The sequence below is a fragment of the Juglans regia genome, chromosome 13 (genome assembly GCF_001411555.2).
Source record: "Juglans regia cultivar Chandler chromosome 13, Walnut 2.0, whole genome shotgun sequence".
Lineage (NCBI taxonomy): Eukaryota > Viridiplantae > Streptophyta > Magnoliopsida > Fagales > Juglandaceae > Juglans > Juglans regia.
Window position 1 is genome coordinate 37,522,923 of NC_049913.1, and position 18,989 is coordinate 37,541,911.

The 18,989-nt window shown below is 39.9% G+C and overlaps 1 protein-coding gene across 1 annotated transcript; it reads left to right on the forward strand.

Annotated features, from left to right (window-relative positions):
• Positions 1 to 838: 838 nt before the first annotated feature.
• On the forward strand, positions 839 to 18,609 carry LOC109007972 (vacuolar-sorting protein BRO1-like). Its single transcript, XM_018987894.2, has 8 exons — positions 839 to 1,598; positions 1,881 to 2,831; positions 4,314 to 4,403; positions 12,967 to 13,035; positions 16,232 to 16,372; positions 16,638 to 16,686; positions 17,522 to 17,625; positions 17,807 to 18,609. The coding sequence occupies exons 1-8, from the start codon at positions 915 to 917 to the stop codon at positions 18,326 to 18,328; spliced, it is 2,610 nt and encodes an 869-aa protein (XP_018843439.2). The 5' UTR covers positions 839 to 914; the 3' UTR covers positions 18,329 to 18,609.
• Positions 18,610 to 18,989: the final 380 nt, after the last annotated feature.

Here is an 18,989-nt window from a genome sequence, read left to right on the forward strand (position 1 = left end):
ATATGTGCTCAAGCCTCAAAAGACTATCCATCTGGCCGCCCCAAATGTCACAGTCAAAGACCCAAACATCTCGTCTCTTTTTTTAGATTATTAATTTCTTAGAATATTGAAATTTGAATCAGTTGTACGTATTATGTATTTGATTTGTAATTTTGTAATGTTGATACAATGTTCCTTGGACACTTTTTGATTTTATAATTTTGTAATTGTTTAGAGTTTCCATTTTATTTTTGTAATAGCTTAGTTATTATTATTATTTTTTAGTTTATTAGGTAGTAGACTTGTAGTTTATAGTAATACTTCATTAGAGTCTTAATTATATAAAATTGTGTATGTATATATTATTTTTATTCATGTAACTTTTTTTCTTTTTTAAACTCTTTTTTTTAAAAAAAAAGAAAATTTCTATTTTTATGGGCCCAAAATGGCCCAGAAGCTGTTTTTGGGCCATTTTCGGCCCATTTCAACAGTTTCCTGAGCTGGCTATCCTGCCCCGTAGGGGTCGGGTAGCACCCCTAATACATTTTCACTACACATTTCACAACAATATTATAAAATAAATGTATTTTTGTAAAGTAATGTTACTTTTATAAAATATTTTACAAAATTAACCTTTATTTAATATATTATTGTGAAATGTGTTGTGGAAAATGTTGTGTATAAATCTTTTTTTTTTTCCTTTTATAAAAGCCAGCCTGCGACCCGATGGCTTTGCATCGGACTGGGTCATCTAGCGATTGGGTTCAGATTGCTTTGGTCCCAGACCTGTCCGGCCCAGCCCATTCCAACGAAACGGTTTTGCTTCCTGCTTAAGAAATACAGCACCCATGCTACTCTCAAAAGTTTGACTAACCGATCCTTATAACTCCGTCCTCTTGTTCTACTTCCTTCGACTCTATTCCAAGTCCTACGCTATGGCCGCTTCGTCTCCGTCGTCGTCGGCGACTGCTACCAACGTAATGCTCGCGATATTCGAGAAGAAGACCACCTCCGTCGATCTCTACCGCCCGCTTCGCAACTACATCGCCTTCAACTACTCTGACCGCGAGGCCCAGAACCTCGAGGATGACCTCCAAACCCTAAAGCAGTTCCGCTCCGATCTTGAGCGCCAATCCGATCCGACCCATTCAGCCCGTCGCGACCTCCTCCAGAATTACTTCAAGGCCCTTTGTCTCGTCGAGACTCGCTTCCCAATCTCACCCGACAAGGACCACATCAACACCGTCACCTTCACCTGGCACGACGCGTTTAAGCAGAAGCAGAAAGCCTCGCAGCAGAACATTCATTTGGAGAAGGCCGCTGTGCTATTTAATCTGGGCGCGGTGTACAGCCAGATTGGGCTCTCCTACGATCGGTCCACTGTCGATGGGCGGAAGCTGTCATCGCACGCGTTCATGGGGGCGGCCGGAGCGTTCGCGTTTCTAAGAGACAATGCTTCAACCAAAGCGTCGATCGGGAGCTCGACCACCGTGGACATATCCTTGGAGTGCGCCGGGATGCTCGAGCGCCTAATGCTTGCGCAGGCCCAGGAGTGCGTGTTCGAGAATACCATAGCTAAGGGGAGTACCCCGGGGGTCTGCGCCAAGATCTCCAGGCAGGTATGTGTACAAAATTTCCTTTTATAACAGCTAAATGAATTAGATAAGTGATCAATTTCGGTCAAATAGATAGGAGTGTCAATTTGGCTGATTCGCAAGAAGTGTGAAACTAGCATTTTTGTAATAGAGGTTATGTGCTGCTTTAGTGAACTATAGTTGCATTTGATAACTATAATTCGAGACTCTCAAGTGCATGTTTATAATCCACAAGTACGGGTCTTGTAGGTTTAGTCAGTGATCGATATTCTGTTTGTTAAGTGTTTTGAGATGTGGACATTACAGGTTGGGGTGTACTACGAGGAAGCTTTGGCAGCCCTGAATGTTGCACCTTTAAACCAGCATTTTGAAAAGGCCTGGATATCTCATGTGCAACTAAAGGCAGCTCTGTTTTACGCAGAAGCTTGCTATAGGTACAGTCTAGAGCTTCATGAGAAGGAAGAAATTGCAGAGGAAATCGCACGGTTGAGGAGTGGGGTCAGTGCTTTAACCGAATCAAAGAAATACTCGAAGGGAGCTGCAGCGCAACTTCTGGATGCAATCAGCAAGTTAGAGGCTAATCTCAACCGAAATTTGGAGAGGGCCATCAAGGAGAACGATAGAGTTTACCTCATGAGGGTTCCTTCCCCGAGTTCCTTGCCACCTCTTTCAGCATTCTCCCTGGTCAAGCCAGTGGCAATGAATGAGGTATTGGATGCAAGCAGGGAGAAGATGTTTGCAAGTCTTGTTCCAGACAGCAGTGCTAAGGCACTGTCCAGGTACACTGAAATGGTGGATGACATTATCAGAACGCAAGCTGAAAAATTACAACAAGCCAGTGAGTTGACCCGAGTAAGGCTCAAGGACATGGACCTACCGGAATCTATTCTTGCTTTAGAAGGGAATTTTACTCTTCCAACAGATCTTAAAGAAGATGTGGAGGCAGTGCAAATAAGTGGGGGCCCAGCTGGTTTGGAAGCAGAGTTACAGCAACTTAGGGATCTGAAGAGGGTGAACCAGGAAATGCTGATCCAGGTAGAGGAACTCTTGCAGAAAGAGGCAAGAGAAGATGCTCAATTTAGAAGCCAATTTGGAACGCGTTGGACTAGACCTCAGTCCAGCACTCTTACGAAGAACTTACAGGATAGGTTGAACAGATTTGCAGCTAACTTGAAGCAAGCTGCAGAAAGTGATGGCCGGATCGAGCGTTCAGTGAGGGAACATTCAGCATTCATGTCAATCCTTGATCGCCGTCCAGTATGTTTGTGCAATTGTTTTTGTTATTTGTATTAAATTGTTATCTCATAAAGATTTTAAAGGTTCTTGATTTTGCGTGCTTAGTTTCTTGGTGCAAAATTTTTAGTATTGATGCTTTGTTTATTTTAGTAGAAATTTTATTTAAGTTATTTATCACTAAAGCATGTGTTTTTTTTTTTTTTTTTCTCGATTCTCTGTTTCATTCTTTGATTTATGAAGATCTTTCTTTCTGAGATATCTCCAAAATAAATTCGTTACCAAGTTTATATTTTTCTTTCTGGGAAGTATCTTGATCACCAAAAAGGGACGTTAAAGGTAATTCTACAAGAGAGTTAGAAAAAAAAGTATTCTTCAATAATACTCTGGATGCTATTTTCCTACTATATGATTCTATTTTGAAGTTTTCAAGAATTTGGTTATCTATGAAATGGATAGATAGAAAATATTTTTCCTGGAATCTATTTCTAAATATGAAGATGCTATTTTCCTACTGTATGACCTTACTTTTGAAGTTTTCAAGAATTTATCTCTGAAATGGGTAGAGAGAAAATATTTTTCCTGGAATATTATTTTTAGTGGAACAATTACACCAATTCTGTACCAAAAAAGAAACAAATACAGCCTAGGTTCTCATTCACCTTTTGTCACAGTAATAATGGCCCTTTGTGCTGCCAATTTCTCTTTTTTTTTGGGATGTCCTTAATATGAATTTTCAATGACTAATTATAAAAAATGAAACAAATTCGCAATGACTCACAAGTTTTATTTCATTTTTATCCCGCGTTGTCTGTTAAGATTTAGCAACCTAGGTGTAGCTTTTGGCATTACAGATTGGCTAGTGTTGTTAAGAGCATCCTCATTGGCTTCGCCAAATGAGAAGGTTGGTTAAAATTTGCATAATTTATGTCAAAAACATGCCACATTGGATTGGGCAAGTCTAAAATAATTTAAATTTTTGCTACAGTGGTTGGCCAAAGATGGAGAACTGCAATTGATTCACCAAATATTAAAATACTAATTTCTCACTCCAAGCAAACATTAAAATATTAGTTTCTCACTTCAAGCAAAAATACTCTTTCGTTTGTAAGTAAGAAATTTAGATTGAAATTTAGATGAGTTTAATAAAATATTTTTTATTATTAGCATTAAATGACTTTTGAAAATATGATTTTTTAATATTAATTTAATTAGAATAGAATTATTATTAACATTTAATTGGTAGAGCTACAAAATGTGATAAAAATAAATTAAATAAAAAAAATTATTAAATTAATAATATTGTATTATTATATAGAGAGTGAATGGATAATCCAATGTGGGGATTGAATTTAAATGGAATAGACAAATGTAAAAAAGTGTGATATTGGCTAAATTTTGAATATAGATTTGGCTAAGCCAATGAGGATGCTTTTAGTCTTTAATTTTCTGCTTTTGTGGGTTGAATATGCTTCAAAATCCGATATGTGCATTTTCTTTTGCCAGATTGAATCAGCCCTCCCAACTTTGGCTAGGCCAATAATGTCCCTAGATGCCAATGAAGATGCTGTTGTTGGGGCCCTGAAGCAGAGCTTGGTAAAATCTTTTTTCCCTTTAATTTCTGAGCCAAAAAGTTATTTTCTGATTGTCTTATCAATATATAACGCTTGTAATTATGCTTTTCGGTTTATCACTCACTTCTCCCTTCCTGTCTCCCTCCCCCTCCTTTTTTTTTTTTTTGATAAGTAAGAATCTTTATTGAATAGAATGAAACTAGGCAATGCCCAAGTACACATGAAGTATACAAAGTGAGACACCTAATTACATTCTAGTATGCTGGAAAGACGATAGAAACTCATGAATATTCCCACCCTTCAATACAATAGCAGAAAACCACTGTAAAAGAGAGAATACAAATAAATTCCAGATTTCCCCCACTGCACGTTCTTTGTTGTTAAAACATCTATCATTTCTTTCCGACCATAAACACCACATCAAGCAGAAAGGTATCATTCGCCACACTGCTGCCAGTTGAGTGCTATTATGCCTCCTTTTCCAATACATTAGTAGTTCCGCCACACTCTTGGGCAATACCCAACTCAGCCCGGCTCTACTCAGGATACCAGCTCATAACTCTCCAGCCACCTCACAATGTAAAAGCAAATGATCTATCGATTCCCCATTCCTCTTACACATGTAGCACCACTCCGTGACCACTATACCGCGCTTCCTTAGATTATCAACAGTCAAAATCTTTCCAAGTGCAGCTGTCCAAGTAAAAAACGCAACTTTAGACAGCACTAAAACCTTCCAAATGCTCTTCCACGGAAAGAATGTGGGCTGTTGGGCTGTTGGACTGTCAAGACCTTGTAAAAAGATTTAACAGTAAACTCTTTTCTCCCCGTGTGAATCCACAACATACGGTCACCCCCATTACCTCCTAACTTTGCTGGATACAAGTAGCTATAAAAATCTGCCAGCTCTTCAAGTTCCCAATCCTAAACATTTCTAGTAAAAGTGACATTCCAAGTTACCGTCTCATGTGCACAACACAACAATTTTGAAACTGCAGCTTGCTGATTTCCAGCCAAGTTAAATACAACTGGAAAAACAGTGGAAAGAGGGCTCTTCCCACTCCAAACATCGAACCAAAAGCAAGTTCTTGCTCCATCACCCACCTCAAACTTAGTATGTTTTTCAAAAGTGTTCCACCCCTTTCTAATAAATTTCCATAGGCTTACTCCATAAGACCCCCTACCCTCCTTAGAACATCATCCCCCCACGCACTACCGTACTTGTGATCAATAACCTCTCTCCACAACGAGTTTCCTTCTATTTGGTACCTCCACAACCACTTTCCTAATAGTGCCTTACTAAAAATGCACAAATTTCGCACCCCTAAACCACCATTCGCAATCGTTCAGCTCACCCTTTGCCAACTCACAAGGTGAAATTTAATTTCCTCCCCCATGCCACCCCACAAGAAAGCTTTAAACAACTTTTTGACCTGGTTTGCCACACCCACCGGTAAAATAATGAAATAAAATATATTCAACTGAAATGTTGAACAGGTGTTTCGAACCAGTGACCTCCCTTCCCGCCTCCCTCCCTTCTTGCTTTACCCTTTTGATGTTATCCTTTATCCTGTTGTCCTATGACAGTTGTCTGTTGGTTTCATCTTTCCTTTTCTCTTCGTACATGATCAACTTTGTAATGGACAAACAATAAGGATTCTCACTTATAAAAAAAAAATGGACAAACAATAAGGATTCTAAATATAGGATACTGCAAAATAGTATGTACATCTTTCAAGTGATATATCTTTTCATCCTCTCATTTTCTTGTATAAGGTTTTCAAGCTTTAAAAAGATGACAACAATCTAGTCATACTGGTTGTCTCAGATTGCTTACAGTGAATACATCGTGCTACTTTTATTGGATATGTCTGATTTTAACGTTGTAGTTTGAAATAATTATTTTGAATATATATATATATGTTTCATGATATTCGTGGCTGACTTCCTGTTTACATATGGAGTGTTGTTTTATAGATGTTACGGGGAGTGTTGCAATAATTTTCCAAGTTTTCTTTACCCTTTTTCATTATGGATCAGTCATTTTAGTCATGGAGCTTAACTAATTGAAGTTCTTATCTCTAATCTGTTTTTGGAAGTTATCTCCATAAGTTTTGGAAGTTTTTCTCTCCGTACATTTTCTGTTTTTCTCCATTTTCTTGGTTTTTCCTGTCCTTGTTTCTGGTTAGGGCCTTCATTGGTGGTAGTTCTTTGTGGTAATTAGCATGTAGTTAAGTTGGGTGTTAAGATCTTCTGTCCGTGCTTCTGGATCAAAACTTTGGGTCGGAAGTCTGGATGAGTAAGAACTGGTGTCTGCTTGTAAGAGCTTAACTTAATCATGAGAAGGATTGCAATTGAATTGAAGGTGTTTGAGATAAGGATGGAGGGGCGTGAAGTGCTTATCACGGAGAGGGGTTGGAAAGGATCGCAAACATTGAAGTTGGGCTGGGATACATCATGCTGGGTCTTAAGGGCTTTGGAGGAATGTTCTCAGCATGGAAGGAAGGAGTATTATTCTGCTTACAGAGATGGTAACAGGGGATACATCGCACAGAAGAGCTTCAATTCCCGTGGTTGTTTCTTGGCCATAGTGGAGTATAGTGGAGATGGGCGTCGGAGATTCATATTTATCCCTGGGGAAAGGGAAGGAATGGGGTGGAGGAGGCTTGCAGCAGTCATGAGGGAGGTGAGTAACAAAGGTGTTCAGGGGAGAAGTCTTCCATCTTCGAAGTCGACAGTAGCTCGGTCTTACTTGGAGGTTCTACAGACACCTCGAGAGGGGGCAAACTCTGCTTCAGCAGGCTTGAAAAGAGTAGAGGAAGCTCCTGTTGGGGTAGGTGCACAGAGGCGGGAAGGTGATGGCAGAGGCGAGTATGGGCATAAGGATATTTTGAAGGATTTGCGGGATATGCATGTAGCTTTGGAAGAGATGGCTGTTAGAGTCAATGGGATGATACGGTGCGTTTTGGGTAAAGGTGTTATGGGTTCGAATTTGGGCCTGGGGAGTGGGCCGGAGTCTAAAGATGCAGACAAGGCTCAGCCCAAACTTATTTCCGGATCCATGCCCAACCAACCGAAAGCTTTGGTGTGGAGGAAGAAGCCGCTGTTCGGGGCGGACTCAGAGGTGGGTGGGTCAGTGCCTCAGACGTCGGCGATGCCTCAGACGGTGACGACGCAGGCTCTCGAAGCTTCGTTGGAAGTAATACCGCCTGTAGCAGAGTCCGTTAAGCATGGAGGGGCAAAACCAGGCAGTTCTGCCGTAAGATCAGAATCAAATGACTTGGCTCCTGCACAGACTCAGTCGACGGTAGTAGTGAAGGAGATCCCGAAGTCAATCGTGAGGAGTAAAGTTGTCTCTCTCGGGAGCAAAGGCAAGACAGTTTCGGCTCAAGCCCGAGACTATGTATCGGAGTCGATATCAGCTCAAACGCTTCCACTATTGGCACAGATTATGCCGATAGGCACAATGGAAGCTTCGGAGGAGCTTCAGGTGGTCCACCATGGTCTAGAAAGGGAGGCAGGGGAAATTGTTGAGGATGTTGAGGGACAGTGTGAGGTTCTGACGTCTATGGTCACCCATACGAGGGAGGTTGGGGAAAATGGCGAGGCTTCTGAGCGTCAAAATGAGCTGGAAGGTCTGAAAGAGCTGAGGGGTAATTGTTTAGAAGAGCTGGAAGAGCAAGTTAGGATGGTTTCGGTGCCAGAACTTGAAGTAGCTGTTTGTGAGGAGGAGATGGATAGTTCATCTCCATTACAAATGACTCCTCTTCAGATTGTGTCGGAGGAAACCTCAGATTGGGTCTTTAAACAAGTGGAGAAAATTCAAAGCTGTGTGGGTCTCTTTTATGAGGGGTATGAAGATCAACTGAGGGCACTTTTAGTTGCTATTGAAGCTGGTCGGTCCACGGTAGAGCAGTCATCTATGAAAAAGAAGCGGGAGTTGAGAAGATTACATTGTTCCATTAATTACGACAATAAGGAGAGTACCTCAGGGAGGAACCGATTTAAGGGGAGGGATGCCATATCTGTTAATGAAGCCTAAAATTATGTCGTGGAATGTAAGGGGGATCAATAATGTCAATAAGCGCCTTCGCATCAGATCTATTATTCATAGTTGGAAGATTGATGTTGTTTGTCTTCAAGAAACAAAATTAGTAAATGTGGACAGAAATGTTATTAGTAGCTTGTGGAGAGGTTCATTTGTAGGCTGGTCTTTTCTAGCCTCTTCAGGTGCTTCTGGTGGAGTCCTAGTCATGTGGGATAGTAGAGTTGTCAAGATGGTAGAAGAGTGTATTGGAAATTACTTGGTGGCATGTGTTTTAAGGAACGTGGAAGATGGGTGGTCGTGGGCATTAGCAAGTGTCTATGGTCCCAATAGGGATCGGGATAGGAACCTGATGTGGGATGAAGTATCAGGGTTATATTCTATGTGGGATCTTCCTTGGTGCATTTGTGGGGATTTCAATATTGTTCGATTCCCAAGTGAAAGGGCGGGTCTTTCTTCAATAACTGCAGCAATGGAGGCTTTCTCACAGTTGATTTTCGACTTGGAATTGCTGGATTTGCCATTGGTGGGGGGTGAACATACGTGGTCCAACTCTAGAGGCAGTTCAAGATTAGACAGATTTTTAGTTTCATCGTCGTGGGAAGCTCATTATCCGAAGTTGTGCCAAAAACGGTTCCCAAGGATAGGATCGGATCACTTCCCCATTATTCTTGAGTGTGGGGGTATTCATGAGGGCAAACGACACTTTAAATTCGAGAATATGTGGCTAGAAGTGGAGGGCTTCGTCGATATGGTAAAAAATTGGTGGCTGTTGTACCAGTTTGAGGGGACTCCTAGCTTTGTTTTGGCTTGTAAACTTAAAGCTTTAAAAGCTGATTTGAAGACTTGGAACAAGGAGGTTTTTAGGAATGTTGAGCAGCAGAAAAAAGTCCTTTGGGATGAGCTCCAATCCTTGGAAGCTGATGGGGATAGAGAGGAGAGTTTGACTAGGTTGAATGAAGTAAAAATAGAACTTGAGAGGGTTCTTTTGAGGGAAGAAATATCATGGAGGCAAAAGTCGAGAATTCTTTGGCTCAAAGAGGGGGATAAGTGTACTAGCTTCTTCCACAAAATGGCTAATTCTCATAGACGTAACAACGCTATCGAAATGCTAAGAGCTGAAAATAATCTCCTTACATCACCGGCTGAGATCCAAGAGCATGCTGTGCAGTATTTTAGTTCCCTCCTTAGTGAGACGGAAGATTGGAGACCTAAGATAGATGGATTGAACTTTGCATCGGTGGATGCTTCTTCGAAAAGCTGGCTAGAAAGGCCGTTCGAAGAGATTGAGGTGCATCGGGTGGTGTGTGGAATGCGGAGAGACAAAGCTCCCGGGCCGGATGGCTTTTCTATGGCATTTTTTCAGGATTGTTGGGATTTTGTGCGGGAGGATGTGATGAAAGTTTTTCATGAATTCTATGAGTTTCAGAAGTTTGAGAAGAGTTTGAATGCCACTTTTATTGCATTAATTCCAAAAAGAGTGGGTGCTTCGGAGTTGAAGGAGTTTCGCCCGATTAGCTTGGTAAGTAGTGTCTATAAGATTATTTCAAAGGTGTTAGCAAATAGAATGAGCAAAGTGATGGGGAAGATCATTTCCAAATCTCAAAACGCTTTTGTTAAAGGACGACAAATTATAGATTCGGTGTTGATTGCAAATGAATGTGTAGATAGCTGCATGCGGGAAGGGGCTCCGGGGGTCCTTTGTAAGTTGGACATGGAAAAAGCATATGATCATGTAAATTGGAATTTTCTTTTGTATATGCTTAGAAGATGCGGTTTTGGTGATAAGTGGTGTGGCTGGATAAGTCACTGCATTTCAACAGTTCGCTTTTCTATTCTTGTTAATGGGCAGCCTTGTGGGTATTTTCCGAGTTCTAGAGGTTTGAAGCAGGGGGATCCCTTATCTCCCTTCTTGTTTGACATTGTTATGGAAGCCTTGAGTCGAATGGTGGAGGCAGTGGTAGGAGCAGGATTTATCTCGGGATTTTCAGTGGGAACCAATCCTAGTGGCCCCTCTACTATATCACACTTGCTTTTCGCTGATGATACCCTCATTTTTTGTGAGGCTGCTGGGGAACAAATTCAAATTTTGAGGGCTGTCCTGCTATGTTTTCAAGCCATCTCGGGATTAAAAGTGAACTTAAGTAAATCGGAATTGGTACCGGTGGGAGAGGTTCATAATATTCATCACTTGGCTGAATTTCTGGGGTGTAAAGTTACTTTTCTGCCCATAAAATATTTGGGACTACCGTTAGGGGCATCTTTTAAGGCCAAACACATTTGGGATGGAGTGATCGAGAAGATAGAGAGGAAGTTGGCAGCTTGGAAAAGGATTTACTTATCTAAAGGGGGTAGGATTACTCTTATAAAGAGTACTCTCTCTAATATTCCTACTTACTTCCTATCTTTATTCCCTTTACCAGTTGGTGTGGCCAATCGTATTGAAAAATTATATAGAGATTTCCTTTGGGGAGGCTTGGGAGAGGAGATCAAAATTCCCTTAGTAAGCTGGAAAAAAATCTGCTGTCCGATTGCTGATGGAGGTCTGGGTATTCATAGTCTATGTAGTTTTAATAAGGCGTTGTTGGGGAAGTGGCTATGGAGATATCATGGGGAAGAGGAAGCATTGTGGATGGGGGTGATTGATTGCAAGTATGGTAGTGATTGGGGAGGATGGTGTACCATGGAGAGTAGGGATTCGTATGGAGTGAGTCTATGGAAGTTTATTAGGAAAGGTTGGGGTCGCTTCCTAAAACAAGTTAACTTCTCGGTTGGTGATGGCTCAAAAATCAGATTTTGGTCTGATGTTTGGTGTGGGGATATTGAATTATATCGAGCATTTCCGGTTGTTTTCAGGTTGGCAACTAATAAGCAAGCTTCAGTTTCCGACGTGATGGTATCTTCCAATGGAGTGGTGCTTTGGGATGTAGGCTTCTCAAGATCTGTCCAGGATTGGGAAGTAGAGGAGGTTACTAATTTTTTTAGACAGTTGTATTCAGTGGTGTTAGGAAGACAGGACAGGGACCAACTTTGTTGGAATCAAACAGCCTCTAAGAAGTTTACAGTTCGGTCTTATTATAAAGTGATACTTAATCAGCACCATATTGGCTTTCCTTGGAAGAGGATTTGAAAGGCTCATGTTCCGTCAAGGGTGGCTTTTTTTGTATGGACAGCAGCAATAGGGAATATTCAGACTATTGACAACCTGAGGAAGCGTGGAATGATTGTTGTGGATTGGTGCTGTATGTGCAAGAAAGAAGCGGAATCAGCGAACCACCTACTACTACATTGTGAAATGGCTAAAGTGCTATGGGATGGTGTGTTTGGAAAGGTTGGGCTGTGCTGGGTTATGCCAGAAGCAGTGGTCGATTTCCTAACATGCTGGACTAACTTTCAAATGCATACTTGTCCCCAAGTGGCAGCTGCTTGGAAAATGTTGCCTTTGTGTATTATGTGGTGTATTTGGTGGGAGAGAAATGAGCGGTGCTTTAATGATCGGGAACGCAATAGAGATGCATTTTGGAAGTTTTTTATAAGCACTCTAATTAGCTGGTTCTCTGCTATTGTACTGAAGGGAGGGGATGTAAACGCATTTTTGTCTTCGTTTTTCTAAGTCCTAGAATGTATTAGGTGTTTCTTTTGTATACTTCCTGTGTACTCGGGCTATGCCTATTACATTGTTATTAATAAAGTTATTACTTATCAAAAAAAAAATGTTTCTTATAAAAATAGGTCTATAAAAGAGAGATTGAATGAACAAGAATGACTAAACAACTGGGATTCTGGAAACTAGGATTTATTTCGTGGTTGAACCGTACTTATGGTGCCGTTATTCTAGGTTTGGAAATTGTAAATTTTAGTACTTAGAATTGGTGTAAGGATACCTTTGCCATAAACCCGTAGTTATTCAATGAATGATTGGAACAGTGGACCACTTCAGTTTCTTTTACCTATAAAAAAAATGAAGTGGTTCTGCATGGCAAGTGGCTCAGAAAATGTTAAGAGGTGTGAATACAAGGTCAGAATTGAATGATAAACAGTTGCACTCGTGCACTAGGACTTGTGCTTAATGATGGGCATGTGGTACATTGGCATGCCATGTGTGTATGTATGTACATACATGAATACATGTATGCATTTAACTGATCCTCAAAACATACCTCTGAGGGTTTATCCTAAAAACTGACAAGATATTTGGAGAGGCAGTGGAATGCAAAACAATGAGCTGCTATGCAAGTTGAACATTTTACTACCAAAAAAATAAAAAAATAAAAAAAATGAAAGTTGAACACGTATACAATATATTAGGAACTGGAAAATTGTGTAAAACCGGAATACACAGCATCTTTTCTTACCTTTCAAGTCTTAAGGAAAAGTGGCCAAGAAATACCATGTCATTTTTAAGGTATTATGCATTTGGGATTAGAGCTAAAGGTCATATACCCAATCTTAGAGTTGTTTTAAGGTTGTAAGTTGGTATACTTATGTGCCATGCTTGTGTTTGACTATTCCTTTTAACTTTGCATGCTCAATGATACAGAGGCAATTGGAAACTCTTGGTGCACAACGGGCTGGTCTTGAAGACATGCTTAAAGAGATGAAAAGGAAGGTGTGCATTACTAAGTTATTGATTTTTTTAAAATTAAGTTATAACGCTTTTATTGAAGAAAAGAGTGCAGTCTTGTACACCGGTAGTGTGGAGTTATTACACCTTTTTGGCTAGTTTATTGCATGCATGTGATTATTAAGAGGGCAGGTCTTATTTTTGAGGTCACATTTATATTTCCCTGCAATCTCAACCTAAAATGCCAATGAACTCTATTTCAAATGGCATTTCCTCCCATATAAATAAAGTGGATGGTGAGACCTTGGGTTCATGACTGTTGGGCACATAACTTATGAATTAGAAAATGCTAGCAATCAAACCTAGAATGAAATGTGATTCTTGGACTGATATGGTCTATTGTTTCAGCTAGGATAATTCATTTTATGTTCAACACATATGTTCTCTTAGGCTTAATTTGTCTTGAGCTAAACAAGGACCCTGTGGTTTACTTTTCACTTGATTCTTAACCATAGGATTTACTGTAGACATCTCTTTTGGATGATCTTGAGGTCATTATTATTATGAATATTTTCAGCAATATAAATAAAGTTCTATGGGTTAAGATCATATAACCATTACAACAGTATCTCTGAGCATTAGTTGTTTGCTGAAAGGGCCTAATTAGAAGGAATGTCTCAATCTGTGTTGTTAAGATTATATCTTGTGATTTTGGTCATTTGTTATATAAAAAGATTGATCTTATTTTTTTTTTTTTTTATCGGTAAATAAATTTTTATTGATCAAAAGAGAGACAAAAAAAGCCCAAGTATACGGGACATAGACATGAGTGAGTTTATGTATAGTTTAGAGATACAAGGAAATCATGAAAAGACCTGCCGTGAAAATTAATTACAATCGACCAATGGAGTAAAGTATTGAAAAAGAAAATTCTAAGCTCTTCCATTGATCTCTCTTGATCGTCAAAGCATCTTGCGTTCCGTTCCCTCCAAATGCACCACCATAAGCATATAGGTATCATCTTCCATATGGATGCAATTTGAGAGTTTACCCTAATACCTCTCCACGAGGCCAGAAAATCACATACCCTTTCCGGCATCACCCACGCTAAGCCCACTCGTGCAAGGACATCGGTCCACAAGGACATAGCAATCTCACAATGTAGTAATAGATGGTCAGCTAACTCACCACTCTTCTTACACATGTAACACCAATTCATAACTATAATGTCTCGTTTCCTTAGGTTGTCTATAGTAAGAATCTTTCCCAAAGTGGCTGTCCATACAAAAAAAACTGCCTTTAGAGGTGCCTTTGTCTTCCAAATGCTCTTCCATGGGAACGGGGCTGAGTTGTGCACGTTCAAGGAATGATAGTAAGAGCGGGACTTAAAAACGCCCTTCTTAGGGGGTCGCCAATATATCTTATCTTCACCTTCCCTCGACACCCGAATGGAGTACATAAGGTCAAAAAAGGCTGAAAAAACATCCATCTCCCAATCTTGGGCTTCTCTATGGAAAGTGAGGTTCCATTGGGAAATGCCATTGGAAAAGATGACTATGTCTGATATTGATTCTTCCTTCCTTCTTGCTAAGCTATAAACTTGTGGAAAGACATCCTTGAGTGCCTGATCGCTGCACCATAAATCATGCCAAAATTTTACCTTCACTCTGTTTCCAACTTTGAAGCTAGTATGTGCTGCATAAATGTCCCACCCTCTTCTAATATATTTCCAAAGCCCAACTCCTTGAGGTCTGCGCACTTCATTAGAACACCACCCTCCCCAAGATTCTCCATGCTTCAAAGCAATGACGGTTCGCCACAAGGCCTCCCGTTCTTGGTGATATCTCCATAACCATTTGCCAAGCAAGGCTTGGTTGAAAGATTTCAAATTCCATATACCCAAGCCTCCTCCTTTGATAGGGGAGCAAATTGTAGCCCATTTTACCAAATGAAATTTAAACTCATCCTTGATCCCTCCCCACAAGAAATCACGTTGAAGTTTCTCCATGCGATGAGCCACACTGGCGGGGAGTGGAAATAATGAGAGGAAATATGTTGGTAAGTTGGAGAGAGTGCTTTTTATGAGAGTTACCCATCCCCCCTTGGATAAGTACATCCGCTTCCAACCAGCTAATTTCCTCTCTATTTTTTCTAACACATCATCTCATATAGATTTCAATTTGAACTCTGCACCCAAAGGAAGGCCAAGGTATTTCATGGGCAACTGAAATATCTTACACTCCAAGACGGACGCCAGACTCACCACGTTGGGTACAAAACCCACAGGCACTACCTCTGATTTAGCCAGATTCACCTTCAACCCTGACACTGCTTCAAAACATAGTAATAGAGCCCTCAAAGCTCGAATTTGCTCATGTCTGGCCTCACAAAAGATTAGTGTATCATCAGCAAACAATAGGTGAGATATATTAAGCGAACCTGAACTTGCCTCTCCCACTGAGAATCCTGATATGAAACCTCCCTCTACCGCCCCTGATATCATCTTGCTGTCTTTAATACTTGCGGTATAATTTTGGGTTCAGTGAATAGACAGGTATAAAGTGAGCTTGGTTGAACACCTTTGAGTTCAGAAACTTCTAATTCTGGATGAATATTTTAGCATGTGGATATTCGTAGAAGTAAAGACAGAACTAAACTTTGAAACTGCTAATAAGCATATGATCTGAATTTATAGGCTAATATGGTTTGAATACGATATTCACAGTGGTTATACAAAAACAGCAGTTGAATTACATAGTACAAGAAGGTTTGGACTGATATTCGATGCTTTGCAAGGGATTGGGATGCATATGGATGTATTTGGTGGTGGTTTGCAATATATGTTCGAATTTTGGAAAATCCTGGTTCTGCACTTATGTTTGTTTATGGCATTTTTATGTCCAAGCAAGTATGCTGGTGCATACTTACCAAAAAACTGTATGTGATGTGAGCATTATTATAGTTTGGGTTTTTGCATGTAGAAACTGATCAGTTGGTTGTTTCTTTCTTTGTATGTAGTTGGCTATTGTACTGGTTAGAAAATTGTTTTTTTTAGTGGTAAACAAAAATAGGTAATTAGTATAGGCAAGTGGCCAAGGACATGGGAATATACATGGTGGTTAGAAAATTGTATCATTATCATATATATGCTTGCTATACATTTTTTTGTGCCTGCGATTGTTAGGTTTCATGCAATACATTATGTATACTTGGTTGTGCTTATGTCTATATATGGCTTCAGGATGATATACTACCAAAGCTGATGACATCAACTGGTTCCTATGAGGATCTTTTCAGAAAGGAGATATCAAAGTACGATCACATATGTGAAGAAATTGCCCAAAATATTGAAGCACAGGAACATTTATTGCTGCAAATCCAGGTCTAGTTCTTTATCTAACTGCAGGCTTTTCGTTTATTTTCTATAAATATCAGCCTTTTGTTTTTATTTTCTATTTTCTTTTTGAGTGTGATGTTTTATTGTAAGGCTTGTGGTTTTGTAGAATTCATCTTTATTGTAGAATGTTTATGCATCAATCTGACATCTTTATCTATATAATTGTTAGCTTCTGATATCTCTATGGGAGAAAAGGAGATTTGAAGGGGGTGTTTTCATGATTCTAAGACGATTGTTTGTTTTCTTACAGGCTCAAAATGACGATTTTTCTGCTATCTTTAATCTTGAAGATTATAAAGGTTGGTTGTTTTTTTTTTTGTTGGGGATCATAATTATTTGTACTTTTGTTTAACATTAAAAACTTCTTTCTAAAGTATGAATTCAATTTACTGTCATTTATGTATTTTTAAATATGTGACGATCTTCATGCATGATATGAGAACCTTAGGTTCGAACCTTTGAGTGCAAGTATTTTATAAGGACTATCGGACTGGGGGAATTTTCCCTTGAATTACTGGAGGTGCACCTACGGGAAACTTCTTGCTGAGGGTCTGTGCACCTCCGGGATTAGTCAGGACTTTGTTCCAATCACCCAGTGCCAATAAAAAAATGCTTTCTAGAACCTAATAGTTTTGAATGGCTCAAGGTTCACATATACACAATCCTGTGGTCGTGTCAGTTTCTCCTGGCTTCTGTGATTGACTAAAGGTATCCTATCAAAGGTATCCTAGGTTTCTGAAAACCTTATGAGCAAGTATCCATGCTTGTTCTGTCCAGCTGTTTCTAACAAATATATATATGTATATATTTTATGACGGGAGAACCATCCCACGACAGAGCCCTTAGGCTCAGGTATAGCTGTTTCTAACAAATATACCTGAGCCCTGGAGCTTGCTTGTTTGGAGGTCTCTTGTCCATTAGTTTTACTCTATTCTATTCATGTTTCTCTGAAGTTCACATTCTCGTGGTCTAATGACATCACGTAATGAGATGCTAGTATTATACATTCCTCTATTGTCAGTCATTTTTTGTCTCTAATAATACTACTATTCTTGCTGTAGTAGGTTCTTTTCAGTCTTTCTTAATATGGTTCAATAATTCCTTTTTTTAATCTTTCTACCTCGATAATTCCAGCATCGCGTGAAAAATGTTACAAGCAGATTCAAGCTGCCATTGCGAAGTTTCGAGAGATTAAGGAGAACATCAATGAAGGATTGAAGTTCTATGTTACTCTTCAGGTAACAAGTTCTCGATTGTTTCTCTATACTGTATGGTGTGATTATTTCTTTAAAAACTATTGTTCATGTGTTGTACCTGCTCCTTTTGTAGTCGTGTATGTGCTCAAATGTCTCCTTGTCTGGATGCTTGTGTGTGAATTTCACATAATAATTGATATGTGTTATGTCTTTTCTTAAATAGGATGCAATCACAAACGTAAAGCAGCAGTGTAGTGATTTTGTCATGACCAGAAGCATCCAGTGCCGCGAAATGATGGAAGATGTGCAAAGACAAATGGCAGGCCTCAGTTTCCAGGATGGTAAAAGCACAAGTGCGTACAACAGCAACTACCCTCCAGTAGGACATCAGAATCAGAGATCTAATTCACAACAGCAAGCAGATCCTCGTCCACAAACACCTTACTACCAGCCACGTGAGCCACCGACAATACCAGGGTATGCTAACCCTCCACCTTATAGCTCCCCTCAGCCGCCACCGCCTCCTTACCAAGTTCCAGCTGCTTCTGCTGGTCCGTATCCACCTTCTCAAACCCAACAGCAGCTTCCTGCAAGCCACGAGTATGGCCAACCTGCTTATCCGGGGTGGCGAGGCCCATACTACAATGCCCATGCACAACAACATGGATCTGTTCCTCGGCCTCCTTATACCATTCCAGCTCCATATCCTCCTCCTCACCAAAGTGGCTACTATCAGCAACAATAGTGTAGCGGTGTAGCATGTCCTTTTTTTGGCTGTATAATTTGATTGCTTGGGATTGGTCACTTATTGTAAAATGGATTGGATATAGTTAAATGCAATTTATGATTGTGTAGTCTATTTATCTTGATAGTCCCTCCGTTGGTCTGCATAATGTTCTTTGTAGTTTGTACGTGAATAGCGCGGCTTATACAAGGATTTTTCTTCTATGTATAGCGTTTAAAGAATGTTGGGATTTATGAAATGACACTAATAATGTGAAATGTTTGGTAGAAATATTTCTATTACCATGGAGCCATTTTTGTTGTTAGACATTGAAGAGGGAAATTTCCTGTCGAGTCTCTTTTTGAGGAAGTGTTTCCCTGGGGTTTTTTTGGATGACTTGAGGATCTCCCCCATAATGAATTGTAGTGCTGGCTGATTTGCTAGCATTCTTAGTTTAAAAACCATTAAGGTAAGATTCAGATCTTTTCAGATGGGTGATCTTTTGTAATATCATCTGCTGCCAGCAGGTATTAGCTTGTGTTTCAAATTCTAAGGGGCAATTTGCATGTGGAGCCGACTATCTGTTCATCTGAAGGCTCAGACCTGGACTGGGTATTTCTATTGTTTTTGACATTATATTGGCATAGTTCTAGGCATCCTTTAGGTCTTTGGTTAGAGAGTT

Coding starts and splice junctions, on each gene's coding strand:
- LOC109007972 (XM_018987894.2), top strand. CDS start 915: ATGGCCGCTTCGTCTCCGTCGTCGTCGGCGACTGCTACCAACGTAATG. Junction 4,404..12,966: donor GGGCCCTGAAGCAGAGCTTG/GTAAAATCTTTT, acceptor TCAATGATACAG/AGGCAATTGGAAACTCTTGG. Junction 16,687..17,521: donor TAATCTTGAAGATTATAAAG/GTTGGTTGTTTT, acceptor CGATAATTCCAG/CATCGCGTGAAAAATGTTAC.